At 40.5% G+C, this 24,954-nt stretch overlaps 6 protein-coding genes and 1 long non-coding RNA gene across 8 annotated transcripts in view; 2 read left to right on the top strand and 5 right to left on the bottom strand.

Annotated features, from left to right (window-relative positions):
- Nucleotides 1-366: 366 nt before the first annotated feature.
- On the bottom strand, nucleotides 367-2,206 carry LOC134187587 (uncharacterized). Its single transcript, XM_062655744.1, has one exon. The coding sequence runs from the start codon at nucleotides 2,191-2,193 to the stop codon at nucleotides 403-405; it is 1,791 nt and encodes a 596-aa protein (XP_062511728.1). The 5' UTR covers nucleotides 2,194-2,206; the 3' UTR covers nucleotides 367-402.
- A 4,634-nt stretch (nucleotides 2,207-6,840) lies between these two features.
- On the top strand, nucleotides 6,841-8,028 carry LOC134182112 (uncharacterized). Its single transcript, XM_062649491.1, has one exon. The coding sequence runs from the start codon at nucleotides 6,841-6,843 to the stop codon at nucleotides 8,026-8,028; it is 1,188 nt and encodes a 395-aa protein (XP_062505475.1).
- Nucleotides 8,029-10,421: 2,393 nt separating this feature from the next.
- LOC134196379 (uncharacterized) lies at nucleotides 10,422-13,020 on the top strand. Its single transcript, XR_009972519.1, has 3 exons — nucleotides 10,422-10,508; nucleotides 12,332-12,407; nucleotides 12,627-13,020. It is a non-coding gene; the product is annotated as an uncharacterized LOC134196379 (long non-coding RNA).
- A 782-nt stretch (nucleotides 13,021-13,802) lies between these two features.
- Nucleotides 13,803-15,299, bottom strand: LOC134182023 (complement C1q and tumor necrosis factor-related protein 9-like). The gene is made up of 10 exons (XM_062649378.1): nucleotides 15,211-15,299; nucleotides 15,047-15,140; nucleotides 14,931-14,978; nucleotides 14,845-14,862; nucleotides 14,711-14,782; nucleotides 14,579-14,641; nucleotides 14,463-14,519; nucleotides 14,366-14,395; nucleotides 14,227-14,299; nucleotides 13,803-14,020 (listed from the first exon to the last, which is right to left on the bottom strand). Exons 1-10 carry the CDS (start codon nucleotides 15,258-15,260, stop codon nucleotides 13,803-13,805), a joined length of 723 nt encoding a protein of 240 aa, XP_062505362.1. The 5' UTR covers nucleotides 15,261-15,299.
- Nucleotides 15,300-17,494: 2,195 nt separating this feature from the next.
- Nucleotides 17,495-20,782, bottom strand: LOC134181937 (uncharacterized). The gene is made up of 7 exons (XM_062649268.1): nucleotides 20,557-20,782; nucleotides 20,218-20,457; nucleotides 20,076-20,152; nucleotides 18,603-18,753; nucleotides 18,376-18,545; nucleotides 18,140-18,235; nucleotides 17,495-18,027 (listed from the first exon to the last, which is right to left on the bottom strand). The coding sequence occupies exons 1-7, from the start codon at nucleotides 20,780-20,782 to the stop codon at nucleotides 17,941-17,943; spliced, it is 1,047 nt and encodes a 348-aa protein (XP_062505252.1). The 3' UTR covers nucleotides 17,495-17,940.
- LOC134185308 (uncharacterized) lies at nucleotides 20,317-23,454 on the bottom strand. Its single transcript, XM_062653093.1, has 7 exons — nucleotides 23,434-23,454; nucleotides 22,973-22,997; nucleotides 22,382-22,495; nucleotides 21,330-21,455; nucleotides 21,077-21,199; nucleotides 20,534-20,931; nucleotides 20,317-20,457 (listed from the first exon to the last, which is right to left on the bottom strand). Exons 2-6 carry the CDS (start codon nucleotides 22,995-22,997, stop codon nucleotides 20,849-20,851), a joined length of 471 nt encoding a protein of 156 aa, XP_062509077.1. The 5' UTR covers nucleotides 23,434-23,454; the 3' UTR covers nucleotides 20,317-20,457; nucleotides 20,534-20,848.
- A 692-nt stretch (nucleotides 23,455-24,146) lies between these two features.
- LOC134188922 (collagen alpha-1(X) chain-like) overlaps nucleotides 24,147-24,954 on the bottom strand; it is a 6,412-nt gene continuing 5,604 nt past the window's right edge. For both annotated transcript variants that reach the window (XM_062657137.1, XM_062657144.1), the window contains 3 exons: nucleotides 24,940-24,954; nucleotides 24,798-24,873; nucleotides 24,147-24,714 (listed from right to left, as the gene is read on the bottom strand). The exon at nucleotides 24,940-24,954 is cut by the window's right edge and continues 15 nt beyond it. In XM_062657137.1, coding sequence (XP_062513121.1) covers nucleotides 24,374-24,714; nucleotides 24,798-24,873; nucleotides 24,940-24,954 — 432 coding nt within the window. In that variant the 3' untranslated portion in view covers nucleotides 24,147-24,373. The remainder of the gene's footprint in view (nucleotides 24,715-24,797; nucleotides 24,874-24,939) is intronic.

Raw genomic sequence — 24,954 nt, 5'->3', positions numbered from 1 at the left:
TCATACAAGTTAAGTTCATTTTTGTTGGACTTCCCCTTTAAACATGTTCAGACTTATGACCGCATCTGGATACTTGAAAGCCAACTTTCATCACTATTGCGCGTACACCAAATTTCGAATTACGCGTGTCTTTGAGCTGGTGAAGGTATATGTGAACCATGCAGGACAGGCCCGTGCATGCGTAGTGAAACTGTAGCTACACAAGATACCAGACAATGACGAGCAGTTATTTATAATGTATAGATACAATAATGTCCAAAAACGCGATAAAACAGCAAACGATAGAAAGTTGCAGCACATTTCTAGTAAACGTATATATATATATATATATATATATATATATATATATATATATATATATATATATATATACACCGTCCGCAAAATATCTTGCATGTAAGTTCATGAATTCTCTTGCGTGTCCTCAGACTCCTCATCATTATCATAATTTAGCAATTTGACGCCTCTCTTCCAAAACGCATTAGCGCTATACAATCGAAAGTAGACTCCCAGAGGATAATACGCTTGCGTTACAAATGTCCAAGACTTGGTCGGAAAGGAATAGTCAATAAGGTAACCTCTTGCCGACCTGACCTCTCTCAATTCTATCAAACAGTCTGCTAAACCTATAGCGAGATTGGTGAGACTCAGAAAGAATAGCGCAATGCCATAGGAAATATCCCGACAGTTTGTTCCTGTTTTCACATCAATTGGATGACGAGAATTCAATATCAGAAGAAGGTATGCTTGAAGAAGACCTTCCACAATATCTAGTGACAAACTTGCAATCTGCCAATTGATTAGACCTTGTTCCTGTGTCGAGCCGCAATCCTTATGGTCTTTACATTCTCCGAAAGAAACCAGATTAAAGACACAATGAATACTAACTGCGTTTGAGGTCAAGATCACTATGACATCACGAATGTCGATTCCTTTGAGAAGACCACTATCCTGTTTTTCTTTCACATTACAGTACTTGATGGTAACACCCACTGCAATAACAGCTGCCACTAATAAAACGATTTCGTATACCACTTGAGCAATCACAAAACGTTCAATAATGTTCATAAATTCACTCGTGTTTTGTGTCATAGTCAAGGCAGTGGCATTTGTTGTTGAATTTGATGTGATGATAACACTAACTGAAACCCAGCCATACAAACCAAAACAAATTACTCCAATCACAATTCCTGGAATAACATTGCACAACATTGAATTGTTGAATTCTTTATTGCGACTGGTATTCCTTTTTGATGAAATATGCTTCATCAACACCGAAACTAAAAATACAAGAGTAACAAAACAGAACTGCACTTTGAGCGGCGTAAAAATGTTGTTGGTCCACTCATCAATTTTCTCGCGGGCACATTCGCTCATATTCTTTGAGAACGTACTGTTGCACTTTCTGAGGGCACTAAAAGTCGTTTCTTGAGTGCCTTCATCAGCAACAGATGACACCAGCATTATGAGAATAGATATCACATGATACCCAAGAAGAAAACGATCAAAAGGTAAAAACCAACTACAAAGACGCCCAAAACAAGTGTTAGTTGACTGAGATGCCCCAAAAGTAATTGTTGCCTCAGATGCCCTGTCAGTATCAATTGGGTCAGCTCGACCAATTTTCAAGTCTTCTTGAGACTCAGGGTTGTCCACCCATATTGTTACAATCATCAAGACAGTAGCAGAGATGAAAAAATATTCGCTTATCATGTAAATAAACTCAAACCCTAGAAGTGCATTTTCCATTGCCTTTGGAGTTGCTGAATATTTTTCTAGACAACGTCCCAAGACAGTCATCATCCATAGGTTTCCACAAACGATAGCTAGTCCGAGTACTGTCACTAGAACTATCTCTGAATAATAGTAGAAAGCAAATCTAAGCATTCCGAAAACATTATCGATAATGCCACACCCACGATGTTTCAATTTGCTTTGGCAGCGGCAGTTCTGTTTCATCAGATAAGCGAAACTCAACACCGCTGGTACAAGCACGAAGAAAACACTTCGCACGGCAGCATAAACTGTCACTATCGCTTCTCCACCATCAAAGCATGCGTCAGGAAGCCGAATAGACACAGTAAAAGCGGCAACTACAACACCAACAGTGAGAGCAACATACACTTTCCCAGTTGAGTCACCACTTGTTCTGGTGTCCTGTTCAGCACGTTCTTGGCCGTGAGTGGTAGGCATACTTCACCGTAACTCCTAGTTAGGAAATGCACTGTTTAAGTACAATATCCCGTATATATAGGTGACGACAGCGACCTAGCGATTGTGTAAACATTCGGAACATGTGGTCATATGTTCAAGTCGCCAAATTATGACAATTAGTATTATTCTTTGGGCAAAAATTTAAAAAATCAAGAGTATCAGTTATTATATATATATATATATATATATATATATATATATATATATATATATATATATACTTTGCTTATCTTCCGCAAACTCAAGCCTTTTTGGTATGTTTCATTTTTAGTTAGCTATTAGGTAAATGAACTAGATTTTTGAGTATGCTTTTATGTCATAACAGAATATGAATGGTAAGTGGCTTGTACGCTGGGGGGTAATGGATCGTATGAGTCATTGAGTCAATGACCATGGACTACTCAGTTCACTTACTGTTGCTGTAGTGACGTTTATCAAACCTAGGAGCTAGAGTAGTGTTCTGGAAACGACAGACGAATCGACAGCTGGAAAAGCCATGCAAAGTCTAGGTACCAACTACAGATTGGAATGCTTAGAACCGGAACGACCATTATCACTGATCTTATCGTTTTTACTGTCTATTAGAACTGGTCAAGGAAGCAAATGCCGCCAATAATATCAAAGGCTGCATGTAATTATTTCAATGTCCTAGCTGCGTAATGCGCCAATCCTGACTATTTTGTAGCAGTATGCGGACTCTATTGTACTCGTACTTTTTGAGGTTTGAATAGCAGCACCTACTAAACAAACACGGTGGTAGCTAGCAGTCTAAATATAGCTAGTCACGCGTGTTGCTTCTTGCCTGCACTTTCAATTTCCGAATGTGTTTGAATGTACGTGAACTATACTTTGGCTAGGTTTACTATAGTCCGACGTCATTGAAGCACGTTTTGGCTGTATTCACTAAAGTCTGTTCGAATAAGAGGACGTGGGAAAAAACCCGTATCTCCTGAAGTGGACGTCCTAGCAGGTTGATTCCAACATCATTGGAAAGCTCACAAGGAGGAGGTTCCAGAGCAGTTAATGAATACCGTGATTGGTTCTTTATTACGACACAATTTGTAACTTCCTGCATGACACGTACTTGGCCCTGCCCTCCTCTTGCATACACCAGGTGTCTGATAACTTCAAAGCCACCGCTATAACGCCCACTATTTGAAAGCTGACAGTGACGTACTTTGAACTATGGATTGATAAGTAAAACAGCTGTAGCTAGCAAGCTTATGTAGTTGAGGCATTGGTTGAACCTTTAAACCTAAGTTCATAGCTCACTAGCCGGAATTAACAACGCCCATCTCTGCTCTTCAATTCCTTATCTATTAACCGCAGTTCCCACGTCCTCTCCAATAATCGAAAAGACTTTAGCGATCGCTGTTTCCTGTAGGAAACCCCGCCTACTTGAGGTGGAGTTATCTGTTGCTATGTAGACAGTAGTAGTACGAGTAGTAGTAGACTACTAAAAAAAGTCTGTTCACGAATTAGATGGACTCGTGCCTGAGGGTTGGACCTTAGCTAACAGATTATCAAGAAAGCCGGACGTTATGTTTGTATAAGAAGCTATCTTACACTGATTGCATTCTTAGCGTGTGTTGTCACAAGGACGCAAACCACTAGATATTATGGTGATTGAAGTAAACCCAACGAAGAATCAGATGCTGGTGAGTCTGATTCCACAGAGAGCTATGACGAAGATCAAATGCAAGCCACAGGAAATCAATCAATACTTGCTTGTACTGTACACGAGTTTCTAATTGTTTGCGTCATTAGTATTTTGTTACACCCCTTCTTTGTTTGATAAAGAGTTATCTCACTGGCGGTTGTCTCTAGATTGATCTGATTAAACTTGTCTCCACCCGCTAACTCATTACAATTCCGGAAGTTGCTTATGCTGGTCTTCTGTTCATAGCAAGAAATATATGATTATTATAATTGAATTAAGCTCTTTCAGAGCTGTCCATCGATATCGATTAGACATCGGAAACCCATACTATAGTCCTGCTATGCGCTGAATTCCTCAGTCCATCTAATGCGTGAACCGACTTTTAGCATAGAATTTTTACTTTACTACTATAGGGAAAATCTTCTGCAATGCCTGTCTTCCAGGTATCGTAGAAAGTAAACAAATACAAACTAGCAAGATAAACCATATGCACAAACAGAAAGACTAAAGTATACAATAACATATAAAGTACTAAAAGACAAGGTAATACTCTAGACTTACTGAAAACTGTAAATGACTGCATAGATCATAAACTACATGGTAATAAACAGGACGTTCTATTCGGGTAAGGATTAGTCCACAAGGTGTTTGATTACTGACTTTCGAGTTCAAGTACATGCATCTACGTCTAGGCATTGAAAGTAGTCGATCTGACTTTCAAGTTCAAGTTACTCTAATTAATTTTTAGACCAATACACCTCTAAACACACTGAAAGCAGCTTCACTTTGAGGAGACTACGATTGTAAGTAGTACTTTACAGCTTTACTTTGACGCAGTGGGCAGTGGTAGAGTGTAAATAGGAGAAACCAATTACACCGTCTAAACACCACCAAACTGCTCAATTCTGCTAGTTCTAGTTCAGGACTCTTCATTGGCAAGTCTCCTGCATGCTGCCCATGCACCGCATTTGCAGGGCTATCACTAGCGATTGTCTTCGTCGCATCATTTGACAGCAAAGCCATCAGAAGCTATCGACTCGTATCACACAGTGAAAATCGACTAGACTAGCTAGACGACCTTTTCAGACGTCCCTCATCAGTTCTAGTATACCTACTTTTCAAAGCCGAAGTTGAACAACGTCAAGAAGTGCTTCTGTCCCTTGTTAGCGGCAGGCCATCTCACTTCTCCAACTTCCGTGTCGCGTAAGTTACGTGATCGACGCGAGTTGGGCATGCGCAACAACTCGGTGAAAGTGGAGATGGAGTACCTAGCTCTAGAAGCATGATCAAGTTTAGGAAGCCTACGCTCGCAACACCTATGATACCTAGACGTCTACGTGTCTAGATAGTTCTCTAGTTTTTTTAGCTTTTCTGGTACTGTTCTAGCCAGAAAGGCATTAGACCAGCTGTTGACGTAAGACAGCGCATATAACAAAGTGACAGTGGCGCCTCGCGTGGTCGGCTATGCCTTCTTTTGTCCGTCTTTTTGGTCCGTGAGTTGATCACGCAGAGCTGTTGTTTTATGTTCCCATTCTTTTAGGAGAAGGTTTTACTTCATAAAATAGTAGATAATATGGTGCTAAGATTGTTTCGACTTGTTGGCACTCACAAAAATGGTCGGTTTACCACAGCGAGTTCAAAACGTTGAGTTGACGCCCAAGGGTGTCTGGTACGCGAGCTAGATCATTTCCGGTTAGTCAATACGCTAGCAACTAATCTAAATCACCATTAGCACTAGCGGATCCAGACTGGGGCACTGGGGGCACGTGCCTCCGTTTGGAAAAACTTTCTTTTAATTAAGTGAACGGACCCATCACTGTTATCACTGACAGGATTTCTTTCTGAGTCGTCATCTCAAGAGCAGACAACAAAGTACAGAGCAATGGACTCATCTGGTTTCAACGTGGCTTCCAATAGGACAACTTCCGGATTACACCAAACAACAGATCAACTTGCAACGGGAGATGAAAATGACCACGTTACAATTGACATTGCTGACTTTGTGGCGGACTCGCTAGCGGTCATTCCAGATGTGGTAAAATGGCGCGTAATCAACGAGAGAAGACCCTTGGAGTACGAGAAAATTCCCACTCGAACCTACAAGGATTCCAAACGAAAGAGTGGCGTATATCACAGGAACTGCAATCGAGAATGGTTTGGCATGTTTACTTTTCTCTCATATTCAAGGAGAGCTTCAGGCTTGTACTGCCTGGCATGTGTCCTGTTTCCAGCTAGTGGTTCCCATCAGAGAGCCTCCCGCGCCAATTTACTGGTTAAGAAGCCTTACCAAAATTGGAAAGATGGTAAAGTTGATTTGCCAGTAACACGCAAGTGTCCATTATCACCAGCTATCTGAAGCAAGGCTTATGGTATTCATTGTAACCATGGAAACCCTAGTCAAAGAGTTGATTTTGCAATTAATCTTGAAGCACAGCAGCTTGTGAAAAGGAATCATGCTGTTCTGACATCCATTGTCAAATGCTTGGAATTGTGTGTCAGGCAGGGCATTTCACTGAGGGGACACAGAGATGATTCTACATGTGACGTCATCAACAAAGGAAAATTCCTAGCATTAGTGCAATTTCTTATTGATTCAGGAGATACTGTTTTGAAAGAATTTCTAGAAAAGCAATGTGCAAAAAATGTCACATACATATCAAAGACCTCCCAAAACAATTTTTTGGAATGCATGGGTGACTACGTCTTAAGCAAGATTTTGTCTGATGTGAAGACTAGCAAGTTCTTTGGACTGGAGGCTGATGAAGAAACAGATTTGAGTGGATGGAAGCAGCTTGGATGGTTCTTCGTTATGTCAAAGATAATCAACCGGTAGAGAGACTTGTCAGTTTTATCCCTGTGAAAGTGTAAGGAGAGCTTCGATTTGTGACAAACTCTTTGAAGCTCTCTCTCGGTTTGAAATTGATTGTAACCTTCGTCGTGCACAAGCATATGATGGTGCAGAAAGCATGTCTGGTCACCTAAATGGCTGTCAGGCTAAGTTTCAAGAGAAAGTTCCCAAGGCAGCATATTATCACTGCGCGAGCCATCAACCGAACTTGGCTATTTCCAAGTCATCCACTGTTCCCGACATCTGCTGCATGCTCTCTTATCTAAAGGCTGTAGGTGATTTCTTTAAGTATTACCCCAAAAGACAACTACATCTTGAGACTACAGTTTCGAAGGTAAATGTTCAAAGGAAATCACTTGGAGTCACGGAAGTGTCCCCTCACAAAGTAAGACTGATGTGTGAAACGCGTTGGGTCGAGCGGCATACTATCTTGGTTGAATTTGCTGAGATGCATGAACCTATTGTAAACTGCTTTGAGACTATAAGCAGAAACTCAAGTAGGGAGTGGAACGCCAAGAGCGTGACGAAGGCCAATGAACTTCTCAAAGCTATCTTGTCAGACCAATTTATTGCAGCATTTCAGACAAATCTCTACTTCTTTGTTTATACCAAACCCCTAAGCTGCCTTCTCCAATGCTCGACGCAAGATATTTTGACAGCTTACAAAGAGGTAGACGTTGCTAAGCGTGTTCTCAAGGACATCCGAGCGGATTCCAGCAATGAATACGACAAGGTTTACGTGTCTATGTGTACAATGGCTAAACTGCATGGGATGGAGGAATTGACCGTGCCAAGGACGTGTAGTGGGCAAAGTCTTCGCTCTAACATTGAGGTCGAGAACCCCAAAACCTACTGGAGGTGCACTACATCTATTCCTTTTCTTGACCACCTTATAGCAGAACTTTCCACAAGATTCTCACAACTTAACCAACAGGCTATCAAGGGACTTCGGTTGTTACCTTGTAACTTGACCACTCTAACTGATGGTGAGGTGGCTGAACTGTATAAACGCTTTCACCAAGACCTACCAGCTGCGGAGGCATTTGAACAAGAAGTAAAATTGCAGATTGAGAAATGGAAACTATTTCCTACACAGCTTCCTGACAATATCTGTGAAACTTTACAACAGGCTAACGACAAACTGTATCCTAACATTTGCACATTGCTGAAGCTGCTACTTGTTATTCCTGTCACAACTGCAAGCGTAGAGAGAGGTAACTCATCCCTGAAGTACATAAAGTCGGAGCTACGAACAACAATGTTACAGGACCGACTTAATGCACTTATATTACTGTTTATTCACTAGGATAATCCTCTTGACTCTGACGTTATTGTAAATTCTTTTGCTGCTAAGCGGCCAAGAAGAATGTTGCTTCAGAGTCCACTTAATAGTTATTGACCCTGAGGAAAATTAATTAAGTTAGTCTAAGTTTGTTTTAATTTCTGATGTTTTTGTTTTAAAAACACACTCTGTAACAACTATTTTACTGAAACTTAGTAAGTGAACTATTTAACACTACACTTAGCCGTCTAAGCTCACTTTTTAGTGGACACGCCCACAAACTAGGTTTCGTCCCCCCGTCTATAGAAATCCTGTATCCGCCACTGATTAGACTCCTGCTTATCAGTTTTTAGGCTGCTGAAAGTAACCTATATCATCTTCTCTCGCGTTGTGGTTGTACTCTTGCCTGTCTAGGTTCGTGGAGGGCTTTGTAGATTCAAGAAAACCGGATGTACAGTACCAACGATGCAACAAGCTAAAAGATCGCTCGTCTGCAAAACTACCATGAACGCAGATACTAACGATGACTAACCGAATGATGACTTCAATTACTACTGGAACCCCAAAATACGATAACTCAATCGTTTGAACTCAACTGCGTAGGGCATGTTTACGTAGCCTCCCGCTAACGCAGTGTGAATTGCAGCCCCGGATGCGCTTCCATCATGACTACTACGCATCCGGGACTGCAATCCACACTTCGTCTGGGGCGAGGCTAATGTTTACGTTGTTCTTGAAGCACCAACGTCTTGCACTAGTGCAACCCGACACAACGCAGCTGTTTCAATAAAGCCAAGGTTCAGGAGGAATAGTCATCCCCATGATGTAGGGTAATGTCACACCGCCTACTTCTGGTACCGCACAGCCCACTAAATTTTTAGTAAAGCACAGTTAATTGACAAGATGGTGTCTTTCTTCTGGCCTCTCGATCTTGTACATACAATTGTATTAGCCTCTTGTTACACTTCGTGGAGAACTGCTTTGTTTGTCTTGTCGGAGGTCACCGTCTGATGTCCAAAGGTTCGAGTCTTTTAGCTATGCCGAACGAAATAGAGACAGCAGGGCTCACGTGGTCTGTCTGTTCTATCTGTAGTCAGACTACGGATGAGTCTGTTCATCGTTTGAAATACGTTGATGTCGGCAGGACTAGTAGGTTCCCAACCATGCACACTCTAGGACTGGCAACTATTCCATGCTAAAGACACTGTTTCCAGAGGTACGCTTGAAGGTTGCTTCTGCAGACATGTCGAGCTAGTGCATGCCGTAAAGGTTGGAAGTAAATAGGCATACGACGTAATTTGAATTTAGATATTGCAGTTGAAAAAAGTGATATCGTAACAAATTAACACTTGTAAACTTAATTAATGGCACGGCACACTGAAGACAATGTTACACAAGAAATGAAACAAATGAAAGCAGTAGAATTCAACTCAGGCAGTGGAATAGGTACCTAGTAGATAGACGCACTCCTAGTTGCGTATCGAGAAGCACCTCACGACTCTACGGGCCTAGGGTTTTTCGCCTTTTGAAATGATTTCTGGACAGACAGTGCGGGGTCCTGTTCATCTTTTTTCTGGTAATTTCTGCTTGGTAGGAATCTTTCCTTTTCTGGTAATCAGGAATACCCCTCGTAGCCGCTTTGTATTCTTATTCGGGCACTCGAAATGACAAGCGCAAATCGAAAACAACCACCAAACACGAAAACTAGCTTTCAAACATTGCACTCTGTGCAGTCGCGACAAGGAAGTCGCACGCGTGGAAAACTGAAAGAAAGCACTACTAGACATCGGTCCGATGCGCTCACAAGAAAGTACTGATTGCGAAACGACCCATCAACATATTTTTGAACGGTATGGAAGCGCGTTGGCACATCAGCAGCTTGTACCATTCGACATACGCCCGCGCGCACGCTCGAAACTGCAAGGTTCATGTGATCACGCGTTTACTATCTCCTTACTACGATACTATCTAGAGTTATAACGTCACAACTTTTGACTAAATTCAACTAATCTGTATTCTAAAGTTTTAATTTATCGATGTCGTCTATTATTTTCTAAGTTTGAGCCGTTTGTGGCAAATGTAGATGTGCCTAGATTCGAGCTTGCCGAAAACCACTCTCATTTGCTAGAGTATAACGCTATTGTAAATCGTTATATCACGTGAAACACATTATTTCAAGAAAAATTGAAACAACTCTACGTTGATGTCGAGGACACGTACACGTTCTGATTTCTAAAACTTAATCAATTTTGATTGAAATTCGATAAAACACAATCGATTTCGTTTTGCAATGTGACTACGACCACGCGAATTTGGCAACAAGCAGCTTCTGCTTGATGAGTTTGGAGAATTGAGAATACCGGCTGCCGGAGAATAGACGTCGTGTTGTATTCTATTTGTTGTTAGACTTGTCCACTTCTCATATTGGCTTGTGTTCTGAATTACTATCTACTTGCCTACTCGGAAATGGAGCGTCTGAATTAATCCTCCAGAGCATATTGCAAGTTAGTATGCATGTAAATTGTTCTTACAAGTCAATATGTACTAAGTTTATGCTGCAGTAAATACGTGTCTAGCAGCAGTTACACCTCAGGGTGGTCCATGGGAGATACAAGGGGGCTGAGGTGGGGCTGGAGCTGCATGGGGCTGAGTGGACTTGGGCACCCCAACTTTGAGTACAATCTCTATTTTTGTAAGCAAACAGTACCCTCGTAGTTCATGTACTCTGATGTCCTTTCAAGCCCACCCCCAACTTGCGAGTTGCTCCACTGCCTCTGACACATAGAACAACAGTGAGTGAAATGTCTAAGTTTACCAGTTGGACTGACAGCACTACAACTCTGCTATTTGTGGTTTAGGATGCTACTAGCACTCTTATTACAGCTGTGTTTATGGACATCAATAAAATTGTTTGCTTGATTAATTAACTCAAGGCGCGCATGTGCTAAGGTTACAGTAGCACAGGCTGGCCAGCTCAACAACTGTACCCGGATGTGGGTGGGTTGATAGGCAAATGTGGGTGGTATTAGCTACTCCACATAGGTTGTTAGTTACAGTAAATAATTAGTGAGAAAACAATTACAGTCTATATTAGACTGGTGTAGAACTGATAAGCAATGGAACAACTGGATAACAGCCACGGGTTTTTAACTTTAGCACTTTAGTGCTTCTTTATTGGATATAGTGTTGTATGTGCTAGTCGTATTTATTGTGCAGTTGACAACTTCATGAGTTTGTTGAACTATATAAGAACATTGAATGTTTGAATTATTTATTGTCTCTACAAACTTTAAAATATCTTAATATCAATAAGCAGAGAAAAGGCAAACAAACATATAGACATATGACAATCAGCACTTACTGTAAAATACACTTCATGAATCTAGTGACTGTATTGTGTTCTAGTAAGTCTGTACCTTAATCTAACATTCTAATTATAAAGTAATTCAGCATCCGAACTACGAAGTCCAAGCAGATTTTTATGGATGCAGTCTGTAAACCTTGATGCTCTTCGGGTCTCAGAGATTGAGTACTTCTCTTAGCTTCATCCAACTGTGAGAGACGCATCTGACTCAAACTGATATCCTGCAACCCAATAGCTTGTACTGGCTGTGAAGCCCCTAAGGTAGCTTCAACTTTGATTTGCATGTAGAACAAGTATACGATCACTTTGCTATTACTTTCAGTGTTCAATACGCGTTTCCAACTCTCTGATGCTTGTGAAGACTGAGCAACAAAAAGTTGTTTTAGCTATTTCCAATGCTTTAGTATAAGCTTGACTTTTAATCCATTAAATCTTATAATCTCGCACTGACACTTGCGCATCATGATTCTTGTCTTGGATGCGGTAGTACTTGGCTGTATCTTGATCTTTCTAGCGTTCTTTCGTGATTTGTGATATGCTTCCCAAACACGCCGATAGTTGCTGGAGGTGATTTAAAATGTTGGAATGTTTTTGAATTTTTCCGATGCAAATGACACTGCTATTACAATGTGCTTCTTAAGAGCAGCTCTACATGCAGCAAGTCGACTATTATTGGCAAGTATGATGTATCTGTTGTCTGTAGCTATTGACCAAAGTGTTGTTCTTCTGGAGTATAATGTGTATGTTAACTATTGCAAAAATGCAAGAAGCATACTTCACAGATGAGAATAACTAATGCTTTAGGTCAAAGCAGCAGCATTAGTAGTGTAGCTGTATGTACTTAGTCATAATAACGGATCAGCTTTTACAACAAAGAATTTCTGACTTTTGTTTGAATGGAACGGGAAGTTGTTGTCGAGAGGTCCTCTGAGTTGACTGATGTCTATGTGCTTGCTTTATTAGAGCAGAAAAATTATCAGTAAAAGCAAAGAAACAGGAAGTTGTCAAGGAGAAGAAGAAAGACATTTGGAGAGACTTAGTAAACATCATGAGTTGTGGCACACGTACACACACACACACACACACACACACACACACACACACACACACACACACACACACACACACACTGACACACACACACACACACACACACACACACACACACACACACACACACACACACACACACACACACACACACACACCACTAAGCAATAAGTTTTCATTATCTTATTGGTACTCTGTGGCATTGTAGGATGAAGAACACTATATTACCACAGAAAATCTGGACGAAAAGATTGCAGAAGCATTGGAAAATCCTAGGGCCTTCAACTTTGCGCTCACTCGATTAGGTGAAAGGCTGACTGCAGAACCAAGAAAACACGACTTATTGCCAGTACAAGAATGGTAATATTGATGCTTTGATTACTAATTTATTCTGTATCTAGACTTGTGTGATCAGTAGCTATAACATTTATATTTACATTTTGTGATGTTGAAATGAGCAATTGTAGTGCATATTGCATTTTGTGTTATCTAAATACCTCAAATGCTGTTCCTTTGCTGTTCTAGATTATTTGTATTGAGCAGGTTATGTTAATTGTATGAAACGAGATATCTGGCATTTTGTGTTGTTTTATTGCCTAACAGCCAGGAGTTAGTGCTGTATGCACTATGCCCAGCACTAAACAAGCAAGTAAGCTAGTATGTACATACTGTAGGTATACGTTATCATATGATGATCGTGGTATATGGCTTTTTCGCCTTCGTCAACGAATATTTCAAGCGATGCTCTTGTAAAACCTTTGCAAACATATGTCAAAACTGTACATATACACTCTGACTAAATGGTTAGTAAAGTATGCAGGTACTTGAGTTCAAGTTAGATTGAGCAAGTAGTTCATCTTTCAGTTTCTGTTTTCAGGGCCATAGGAACGAATCGAAAACCGGTATGGCCTAACGCGCGTTAGTAAGGCGTGGTCTATGACAAAAATTTGCAGCAGCAGAGATGTGACAAATGATCTCCAAGGAAGTATATCGATTATATTGAGACAGCAGTGTCCTCTAGCTCAACAATCAAAGCAAATCTTCTTGTCTCTGGCTAAACTATTGGATACCAACTCAGATTACCAGTCATGAAATACACACTGGCCGCAAAGAACATTTGTATTGTGGACCACATGTTGGCTGTATTGAAAACCAGTTGTGTCATGGCCTGACAATAAGATTCAATGAACATTTATTGCTAATAATATAGAAATGGAACTAAACAGAAATGAAACAAACAAAAATTAGGGTTGAATGGTCACACTACAGTCCAACATACACAGTCACAACTACAATTACTATTAAACATGATCACATGGAGAGTCATTTGACACTCACACTTATCACTTAATTAATTGACATTCTCATTCTCAACAACATGCTTCTAGTCGATTTTAAAAATACCAAAAACTGAATGAGTAGAGCCCATGTAGTGTCGATATCTTCCACCATATATGTCAACGCTATCACCTTTTTTCAGCTGCTGCAGTAGACCAGCGTGCTTGGTTTTGGCTTCACTATAACGATGGTAGCTTTGAATGCGTAAAACAAGATGGCCATTAACTCTAATGTAAGGTTGAATGTAATTGCCACTATTGGCATCTACGTAGAGATGTGTATAAATATAGTAAACACCATCAGATGGAATTGTAAGAGCTCCATTGCTGTATGTGATGGCACCCAGTAAGAATGATGGACTGCTTGTTTGCCAGTAGGTTATCACACCTCAACACAACAACATGTAGTACATCAATATACACAACATAATAAACAACACACAACAACATACAACAACAAAACACACTCACCTGATATAGTATACCAACTGCCTGATCCTACAAGATGTGCTGCAACAGTCACTCTACTCTCATTCTTTGTCCACTGCAACAACCATCAACAATCAGTCCCACACAACACTACTCACTTCACCTCTCTTTGCTTGTCTACCTCTTCTTTCCAATCCTCCAGTTCTTTCATCTACCAAACGAGCACATGCTCTACATTCACTACAAACACCATCTCACCATACAATAACCATCCCTACCCTCTCTGCCAGTCCCTTGACTGGAGAAAAATAGCGTTTCAACACATCTTCACTCATCTAACACACACTCAAATACAAAACGACACCAACAATCACAACATGCAAATCTCATTCACCTCTAGACCGGGACGACCTTGTGGTCCGGCTTCTCCCTTTGCTCCGGGTAATCCACGATCACCCTAATACAGTGGCAAACTCACATCAAAAATCTTACATCTTACGGATATCAAAGGTCAGTGCATGCTTACCCTAGGACCTACTGGACCTTGGATACCGATTTCTCCCTTTGATCCTCGAATGCCTTGGGGGCCTCTTGGACCCTACAGTTGTGTGTCTTTACGTAAATTTCTAGGCTTTTCAGTCCATTGACGCAATTATTTACCTTTTCCCCTGGACTTCCCTGTTAAAATTGACATCAAATTTAATTAATAAACTATTTAGAAGATCGAATTACAATTTTTATATTACTTTCTCTCCTTTTCCGCCAATGCCAGACACGTTGTCAAGACGCACCATCTTGATACAGTAAGTACATTTAATAAAGTTGATAGAACGACGGAATGAAATTGTCGACATAAAATTACCTGAGTTCGTTTGAGATAAGACTTTAGCGGTTGACAGACTTGAACTTCTGGATCTTCAGAGTTTGTAGAGTCTCCAGTTTTAGGAGTTAATGATCTACAAACAACAACGTTAAGTTAATTAAAATAAACGGAAAGTTAATTATCATTTAATTAATTCTACATACCGGACGCGGAGAAAGCAGCAAACAATTGCAACGAAGACGATAATGTTCATGTCGCTCTGCAATCAGAAAACACAATGACATAACGCGTCGCGATCCCTCATTTATGGGTAGAAATTGCGTGGGTGTATGTGCACCTGATCTGTTTAGTATGCACAATACCGTGACGTGAGTGGGTGATTAGCTAACTAGAAAACGACACGTCGTGACCAAAGTACACATACTCGATGAAACGAGTCGTCTATCTAGCGACGTTCCGGTCTGTTGATGTAGCGTATAGTGCGGTGCAATGGTGCAGAAACTCGGTGTACTAATTAGATTAATTAACTCGCTTTCTGTAATCTCGCGTAGCCATGCACACTCTACGCTGTACCCGCCATCATACTGTACCTCCGGCGAGAAAGGGCATTTGAAGTTCTCCGACTCCAATGACTCCCCTGCATTGCGGGGGACTAAATACCTCTTTAGTAGTCGACATCGATGCCTAGGATGCCTAAATATAATGAATAGAGAAGCACTACAGTGCTAAACCCTCGGCTGGTGTACATGAACACGACATGCTAAGACATGTATGTGTACAGTGTCCGTATGGCAGCTGAAAATTGGGAGGCACGAACGCTCATGAATGACACCATTGAAAAGTCTCCTCACGTGGTGGTTACGCCTACCGTATTTACCAGCTATCATCGTGTAACCGCAATCATTGATGTCCACAGCTAAATAGGCATAGGTTGTCGTAATGAGGTGACCAGAGCCATAAACATTATTAATGTGAGAAAACATGCACGCGCAAATGATTAGGTGTCTCTGTTCGCTCTGACTTTTCTAACAATAATTAACCACGCACACCGAAAATTCAAGCTGGCAAGCTGCAGAACTACTCTATGCAGAAACACTGTGGAAAAGCCAAATGTTACAGGCCATCTTCGCCTTACGTGCTGGAGTAACGCGCGCGTTCACTAGACGTCTGATCAGAGGCGTCGCTGGATGTCCAAAATTGTGGGGGACCAGCGCTAGGATTATCGCCACGCTGGAGGAGCAAGGCTTCTTATCGTGCCCCGCGTTCGAGAGTGCTAATCATTCAACTAAACTGGTCTCGTGTGTGTGTGTGTGTGTGTGTGTGTGTGTGTGTGTGTGTGTGTGTGTGTGTGTGTGTGTGTGTGTGTGTGTGTGTGTGTGTGTGTGTGTGTGTGTATGTCTGCAAGACAGACTGAAAGTGTTTCGGAAGTACTGGAAAGATGAAGGGAAGACTCTAATGGCAATTCTGATGCAGTGGAAAGTTCATTCGCGATAACACTAAACCTTTCAGCTGAACCACCAATCTGGCTTCCCTGCGTAGACAACCTTGAACTTGACGCAACACCAGCAGGAGTAGAACGGCGTCTAGCAAGAAAGACATATCCCCAAACTGACTGAATCATCACCATACGGAAAGAAAATACTTCATGAAGCTGGTTAACAGCTTTTGACCCTTCCGTTTCTCCGCTGCCTTTCCGAGTTCCGAAGACATGACTACTGCGTAACGCACGCTAAATTTTGTACGAAACTTCGAGGCATTGTACGATATGAAATAAAACCTACATGTCTAACACATTTTGTAACAGTTCCATTTCAGTAGAACGCGGAGTTCGCTACTACGCAGTAACATATCACTAGACATTGTCAATTGTCTAGACGGCCACGCCTACTAATATTGGGGGGCCCAGGCCCCTATTGAGCGACGCCTCTGGTCTGATTGGTGGTAGGAAAACATGCACGTTACAGTTATGATGACATCACGTTCGTCTATTGGTCGGTAATGACAGCACTTCTCGTCTATTGATCGCTAATCGAGTATAGATATGGTCGTACGGTCGCAAGTCAAACGACTACTATACCCTGAGCCTGGACATCCGGGCCTCGGGTAATAAGTAATCACGCCCTCACGTCAAGGGAGGTACAACATGCTAAGCGCATATGACTAGAGCGGACATCAAAGTCGTTTTTAGTAGTAAGACCGATGTCACCACGTGTGATTTCTGAAGATTCTTTCTGATTACCTGATAATTAATTAAGCCCACTGTTGATGCGGAAGTCACTGGTGGAAGCTGATAATGAAAGGCAGCCAGCTCAGTAATGAACTTCTTCCCAGAGTGCGCGCCGGCATGTACACACACACACACACACACACACACACACACACACACACACACACACACACACACACACACACACACACACACACAATTCCCAGTTCACATAACCCAAAATACTGTAAATACAAACCCAAACATATTTGATATTATCAAATAAATGTTTATCAGATGGGGTGACGTCTCATTACTACATACTGATGGGCTCTCACTCTGTCTAAATAGATCGATTTAGCTTGAATTTTACCACTCTCATGTGTATGATTATGCACTCGCCCACAGATGGCATGAGACTGACTTCAGGATAAAGCCAGTCAGTGTGATACAGTAGATGGATATGTTACTAGCAACAATTAGGAAATCCTTGAGTCAATGACATCATTCTAGATACAATAGAAAAATGTAAAAAACTTAACTGAAATTCAAGTCCTTGAGTGTATGTAATTCCATCCAATTTCACTATTGATTTAGTGCCTTCTTCACTGCTTTCTCTGATGCATGCACCGACACTTGCTCGTCTGCATGCTTCCAGGAGTATTGCAATAGTTGCCTTCTGCTCTCGTTTTCTCCACAGTGAGAAGACATGTATGAGGCGAGCAGCCTAGTTACGGGGGGGGGGGGGGACGATCTTTACGACTCCAAGACGAATACCAATCTCATACCAATGACTTCTGACAGCCATGTCAACCTATAACAAAGAGAGATAATAAACATAAAACGTGACTTTTACTCCATTTATCATCAATCCACAGTTGAACTATACAAATCCAACTATCATCTGGAATCGTGACTGTACTTACCTCAAGAAACTGTAAATCAGACACAATTGCTTGCAAGTCTCTAACTTGACAATCTCCTCGTCTTCGCAACACAGACTGGTCGAACTGAAGGATGTTCTAGAAAATGTAATAAACACATCAACATACATTTAATTAAATGATGAACAGGATGACTGCACAGTTCTAATTGAAATCAACCACCAACTTTGCAGCAACAACTAACAGAACAACAAAAATTGTTTTGTGCAAATGTATACCTTTCTCTCTGTTCCTTGATCTACTACTCCTGGTAGCATGCTGCTGTCACCCTCATAATCAGGTAACACCTTTGCAGACAGGTCAATGAAAACGTGTACAAAATATCCCAAATGAGTTTGACCATCTGAGGAAAACATGTGTATCTCCACTCGATCAGCATGTGGCCAAGCTACATACAACAATCAAGGTAAACACATGGCTATCATGTCAAACGTATGTCACTTACCAGGAGTAACAGTTTCTATTGTACGACTATCCAGCCTTTCTCCTGGAACTTCTTCAACTGTCTGACCTGTAGTATCTATGTACCGGAAAGTACGTCCTGTGTAAGGAACTTCACTTCCAACAAGAGGACGAACTAGCAATGAGCTTCTCTCCTGAGAAAGAAAATACAACAGAAATGTCAAAAAGGAACAAACAGACAAAATAAAGAAATAAGAACTCTTGAGTCACATACAATCTCTTGTATTATTTTTTAATAGTATTGCTCTCGTATTTTATTATAATACCAATGGAATATGTGGTCCTAGTTACCTGCAGTCTGAAGTGATAAAATTGATAGTATCTCTTAGTCTACTAAGGTAACATACAGCCTACAGTGGTATGAGTTGTTTCCTAGGCTAATTACTACGCCATTAAGTCTGTGGTGCTATAATTAACACTAAATGTACTGTAATTACATACACTGATCACCAGCATAGGATGGTCCTCAAGTTTGAGGATAAATTAGACCGCAAACCACGCCCATTTCTCACATGCAAAGCCACGCCTATTTTCCAGTTTTCTAAATTTTCAGCTCGCAGTTTGTAGACATCTAAGTAAATAGTATAAATTTTAGGTTACAAATAGACTGCGAGACTGAGTGCTATCAGTGTGGGTATAAAGTGGAAATACTGTTACATTTCGTGCCAAAAAGGTTTTCATGGCTCGCTGCGATCGTCAAATGAAATGGCATCTCGATGACAATAGAATCTAGAAGACCAATGCAGTACAAACAGTGTTGACCAATTTTAGCATTTCGTAATATAGCGAGCAATATAGAACTATAGCTATAGAGTTTAGCTAGAATAACATGTAGAGAAAGTACAGTGGAGTGCAAGAAAATCATTAGGTAGCTATATAGCGGAGTCGCAGGAGATTCCATTCTCTGGTCAATCAGGTTGTCGACCTTAACTAGACTTATTTGAAAAATAATTGATGGATAGGCTTCTACATGCCTTTTTGATGTGGTCTTCTTTGACTGTGCCAATGCTGGATAGCGTAGTAAATGCCTCAAATAAGTGCATGATGGTCATGCACACTTTACGTGTCCACGACTTCTCGGCACGAGTTTTATGATATTAAAATGATGATGTGTATTGTCAAAGAAATACGGTCAAAAATTAGCGTCGTCAATCGTCACCATACTACTCTGAGATTAAGCAAACCGTCACTGTTTAGTAACTTAAGATTATAGTTCTGCCTGAAAGGGAGTGACCTGCCTAAAATGTTTGAGGGTTATAACCTCCCCCAGTCCCTCTCCCCCAATGCTACACTGGTGCACTGATGGTGCCGGGGCACAAGTGCACGCGTGCGCGCGCGCACACACACACACACACACACACACACACACACACACACACACACACCAATAATATAAGCTCTCTCTGTGCATGCCAATGCTGAGACTTAATTGACTACAACCAACAAACATTCTTACTTGAACTTTGCTATAACTGGGACCAACAGCACATTGACTGACAGTGTGTACATTGGCAGGTTGTTGTAATATTGATCCTAAATGTTATTATACACAAACAATTGTGTAACAAACTTAAATGATTCAAAAGTAAATAACAAACTTTGTGATGAAGTACTATCCCTTTGTGCTGTTGATGAAGATGTAAAGCCACAAGAATGTAGACCCTCTTCGCTACAAAAGTAGGATGCTTCCTGTTCTTCATCTTGAAGAGAAGGAGAGTGAGAAGGTAAATGGGAATTTGGCAAATCAGCTGCTGTGGATAGTTTGTGAACTGCTTTCAGTGTGAGGTAAAACTCCACCACTTCGCCTTGTCTTTTGTATTCAACAAGTATAGGAAGCACTAAACAATTAGGACAAGAAACATTTGCTTCAACATCAAATGTGAAAGAATGATCGTGATCAAATGATTGACTCACAGATATTCAGTTGGATACTGCACTTCTACAACATCTCGCCACAATGACCATTCTGAGTTTCTCATACAAATTCTGACTGTAGATTTTGTTGGAATGATTTTCATGGAGCCAAACTGCTTCAATGTTGACAGCTTCAAAGAGAACTTTTTCTGCTTCAATGTTCTTCCCTTTTCTCATCAGACATTCTGCAACCCTTTCAATGCTGTACAAATCAAGACACACTGATTCACAGACATACCGATTTAACATTTACTATAGAACATTTAGACATATCAATTGCTGTATCAGGATGTTTCTTGTGTAGTGAATGTCTGACTATAGCAAGAGATTCTCCAAATGTTTTTCGCTTTTATCCAAATGTCCAGCTACCAGTAAATAATATCCAAGTTGACCAACAGCTGAGAACAACAACAGCTTGTAACCAACAGTGACAATTATGACTGATTAATTCATACTGCAGTATCAATGTGAGCAAATAATAATCAGCATGTCATGCTCACAATTCACATAAAGTTGACGTCAAACGAAAAACAAGTAACTAACCTGCAGCCACATGACGATGTTCAAGATGAAAAGATGATTTATAGATCCTGACACACTCCTTCAGCTTGATTGATTCACTTACTTTACCTTGATGGTGCAGACACTGAGCAAGTGTTAACTGACCTGAACAAGATAAACAATTAATGATGATATTAATATATAGACAACACATTGAATCAACGTGAGCTGAGTAGAGTTGTTTTAGTATGAAGAGTGAAATGTCTTACAATCGTATCAGACAATGAACACATACCACGTTCAAAATCAGGGTGACCTTCCAGAAGAGCAGAATTTTTTGTTTCAACAAAATCTCTCAATAATCTTTCTGCTACAGACAGTTTGTTTTGTTCCATAAAACAGCTACCAAACAGCCTCATAGCTAAAATAACAATAAAAGTAAGAATTAAGACACAACAACTTTTTTCTTGGTAATTAAGTCGCAAGACAACAATCAATGTCTAATATATTTCAATGCAGTAGTGAGAGATGAGTTATTTCTCACTTGTAACCACAGGTACTGTTCCAGTCTGTCCATGATAACTAATAAAACGAGAGCTTTCTAGAGCACATACTCTGCACACTGCCATTGTGTATTGTAAACCAGAAACTTTCGGCGGAGCAATACCTTCTGAAAATTTGGTACAATCTATTTTTGGTCAAACTCCTTGGAAGCTTGAGACTCCTGACTGGATGCACAGTGCACTAGAACTACATTTACGCATTTTTACAACACAATAGTAAGAGCGCACTATGTAGTATACATTGATCACTGATCTTCTAGAAAGGCAATTGATGTTCCAATACTCTCGTCTTTGTTTCTTGAAGATTGTTAAGTAATATCTCTATCATTTATTAGTTTTAGTTTCAGTTGCAGGAACTGGCGTGCAACTCACTAGTGGACAGCACTTAGCTTTAGATAATAATTGCAATAGTTTACCATGTTCACAGACATTGCAATTGCTGTTGAGTCCACTGGCACAGCAGAGGGTCCAGAGGTTTGACAATTTTCACAAAATTTAGGTAGACATTTAATTTAGGTACTTCTTAGGCCATACCAAAATTACCCAAAGCAAATGGCCACCAACTATTTATTGGTTTACAGTAGCTATAAAACATACACAGTGTAAGCTTGTGCAATAACACCAGCAGTCACCAGCCAGTCTCACTGTCACACATACAAGCATGCATCATACACAAGCAGGGAGAGATACAAGAGAAAGACAGACAGACTGGTGGCAAGAGAAGCATCATATCCTCTTGTCAAATAAGTTGACAAAACAACACTTACTCACACACAACACTTACTATTTGCCACTTTGACAGCATTAGCTGAAGGGTATTTCTGTTGTAACGCCAAGCACTCCTCCAGCAATACTATGGCAACATACTTGGATTGATGTAAGTAACATTGCCCCAGGACTGTAAGTACAAACAAACACAAGTAAGTCACACAGTAAATAAAACAGACACAAGCAAGCACACACTCCATCATATGTGACATGTCCACACTGGCACACTGGTAACTCTATTGGATAACTCGGTTACTGTCAAACCAACTGAGCTATGCACTCACACTCACACTCACACACACACTCCACACTCACACACAAACACACACACACACACACACACACACACACACACACACATGGACACACACAGACACAGACACAGACACAGACACACGCAGACAGACAGACAGACAGACAGACAGACAGACACACAGATACACACAGACACAGACACAGACACAGACACAGGCACACACAGACACACACAGACACACACACACACACACACACACACACACACACACACACACACACACACACAATCCTCACACAAACAGCTCATAATGACCTAAAACATCATCATTTGCAATATTGCAATGCTTACCACTGATCTCTTTCTTGATATACATCTGTTAACAAAAAGTCTAGATAAAAACATATAATCTGACATTAATAATAAATTAAAACATTCACGGGTTACGTGTCCTCAGTAGCCCAATGCTTACAAACTCCCGTATATACACACAATCGTTTTAATTAATTAAGAACTCTGTAACGCATTTCTGACTGAATAAAGAAAGATACGATTTCCTTTACTATTTTCCGCCGCCTCGTTTTCACTGAGCGCGTTCGACGCGAGAAGAGAAGACGCAACACAAACGCTAGAACTGCAAATACGCTGCACAAACTGATCTCAATCGAAAGTAACCGTCGAGACGTCTTAACATTCAAACAAACGTGAGATTGAGTAGCAACGAAGGCGTCGCATACACAGAAAAGGCGCAATTTCATCTTTTCGTTACTCACTCTGCCTTTTTCTTACTACTAACTCTGATGTAGACATACCTTCCTTTCAAGGATCGAACAGAACACTTACAGACGTACAGACGCGACCAACGTGGCAAGACAGATGAGTCATGTGCGTAAGCAAGCAAAGTTGCATACCCGGATGTGACTATCTTTCAGTGTACATTCTAAGGGACCTCAAAAAGGGTTCTAGTATTTACTAGACGAAACCTTACAAGGTGCTTTAAATCAATTTTGTATTGAGCATATGTACAATTTCAGTCTTCTAGTTCCAGGTTTTTTAATTTTATTTTAGAATTTCAATCTATGAGATTATCAGATATCACAAGGTAAGATTTGATCTAAAACCTTTCAGTCTGTGTAACTAAATTACTGATATCAACTGTATACAGTATACATATCTACATTTAGAGCTTCAATTTGTGCATGCTTGTGTGCATGCGCGCGCGCGCGCGCGTGTGTGTGAACGGCACATCAGCTCTCCACTAAATTTAAAATGCCCATTCCTGACCTTAGATAGCTAGTACACACTGCAGGCATCAGAGCATGTCATTGAAATAGTCTGTTGCTATTAAATTGAAATAGGCGGAACTCTGTTACATCCTATAGACTCAAGAGTTGCAACTACTGGGTACTCTGTGTCTGACTCACTTAAAAGTATGTATATTAATTAGGTAGGTAGTAGTTGAGTTCAAGTTGAATAATTTTTCCCCTTTGGTCAAATTCTACTGAGCAAGTAGTTTGTCTTTCTGTTTCTATTCAAGAGATGAGACAAAGAGATGAACATTTATTGCTAATAATATAGAAATGGAACTAAACAGAAATGAAACAAACAAAAATTAGGGTTGAATGGTCACACTACAGTCCAACATACACAGTCACAACTACAATTACAATTAAACATGATCACATGGAGAGTCATTTGACACTCACACTTATCACTTAATTAATTGACATTCTCATTCTCAACAACATGCTTCTAGTCGATTTTAAAAATACCAAAAACTGAATGAGTAGAGCCCATGAGGTGTCGATATCCTCCACCATATATGTCAACGCTATCACTTTTTTTCAGCTGCTGAAGTAGACCACAGTGCTTGGTTTTCTGTTCACCATTATAATGGTAGCTTGTAATGTACAAGACAATATTGCCATTTATTCTGATGTAAGGTTGAATGTGATTGCCATTTTTGGCATTTAAGTAGAGATGTGTATAAATATAGTAAACACCATCAGATGGAATTGTAAGAGCTCCATTGCTGTATGTGATGGCACCCAGTAAGAATGATGGACTGCTTGTTTGCCAGTAGGTTATCACACCTCAACACAACAACATGTAGTACATCAATATACACAACATAATAAACAACACACAACAACATACAACAACAAAACACACTCACCTGATATAGTATACCAAGCGACTGATGATCCTACAAGATGTGCTGCAACAGTCACTCTACTCTCATTCTTTGTCCACTGCAGCAGCCATCAACAATCAGTCTCACACAACACTACTCACTTCACCGCTCTTTGCTTGTCTACCTCTTCTTTCCAATC

This window comes from Corticium candelabrum, chromosome 1 (genome assembly GCF_963422355.1).
Source record: "Corticium candelabrum chromosome 1, ooCorCand1.1, whole genome shotgun sequence".
NCBI classification, from domain to species: Eukaryota; Metazoa; Porifera; class Homoscleromorpha; order Homosclerophorida; family Plakinidae; genus Corticium; species Corticium candelabrum.
Note: the sequence above shows the minus strand (reverse complement) of the source record. Positions and strands in the feature narration are given on the sequence as shown.

What these genes read in the sequence shown, in the direction of transcription:
- LOC134181937 (XM_062649268.1), bottom strand. Translation starts at nt 20,782, where the DNA reads ATGTTAAATCGGTATGTCTGTGAATCAGTGTGTCTTGATTTGTACAGC. An exon ending in ATCAAGGAACAGAGAGAAAG is followed by an intron (nt 18,236 to 18,375) that starts GTATACATTTGC and finishes TACATTTTCTAG; the next exon opens with AACATCCTTCAGTTCGACCA. An exon ending in CTGATTTACAGTTTCTTGAG is followed by an intron (nt 18,028 to 18,139) that starts GTAAGTACAGTC and finishes TCTTTGTTATAG; the next exon opens with GTTGACATGGCTGTCAGAAG.
- LOC134182023 (XM_062649378.1), bottom strand. Translation starts at nt 15,260, where the DNA reads ATGAACATTATCGTCTTCGTTGCAATTGTTTGCTGCTTTCTCCGCGTC. An exon ending in TCAAGGGACTGGCAGAGAGG is followed by an intron (nt 14,396 to 14,462) that starts GTAGGGATGGTT and finishes CTCGTTTGGTAG; the next exon opens with ATGAAAGAACTGGAGGATTG. An exon ending in TGGAGGATTGGAAAGAAGAG is followed by an intron (nt 14,300 to 14,365) that starts GTAGACAAGCAA and finishes TGGTTGTTGCAG; the next exon opens with TGGACAAAGAATGAGAGTAG.
- LOC134187587 (XM_062655744.1), bottom strand. Translation starts at nt 2,193, where the DNA reads ATGCCTACCACTCACGGCCAAGAACGTGCTGAACAGGACACCAGAACA.
- LOC134182112 (XM_062649491.1), top strand. Translation starts at nt 6,841, where the DNA reads ATGTCTGGTCACCTAAATGGCTGTCAGGCTAAGTTTCAAGAGAAAGTT.
- LOC134185308 (XM_062653093.1), bottom strand. Translation starts at nt 22,997, where the DNA reads ATGTATATCAAGAAAGAGATCAGTG. An exon ending in TATCAAGAAAGAGATCAGTG is followed by an intron (nt 22,496 to 22,972) that starts GTAAGCATTGCA and finishes TTGTACTTACAG; the next exon opens with TCCTGGGGCAATGTTACTTA. An exon ending in TCACCCTGATTTTGAACGTG is followed by an intron (nt 21,200 to 21,329) that starts GTATGTGTTCAT and finishes TATCTTGTTCAG; the next exon opens with GTCAGTTAACACTTGCTCAG.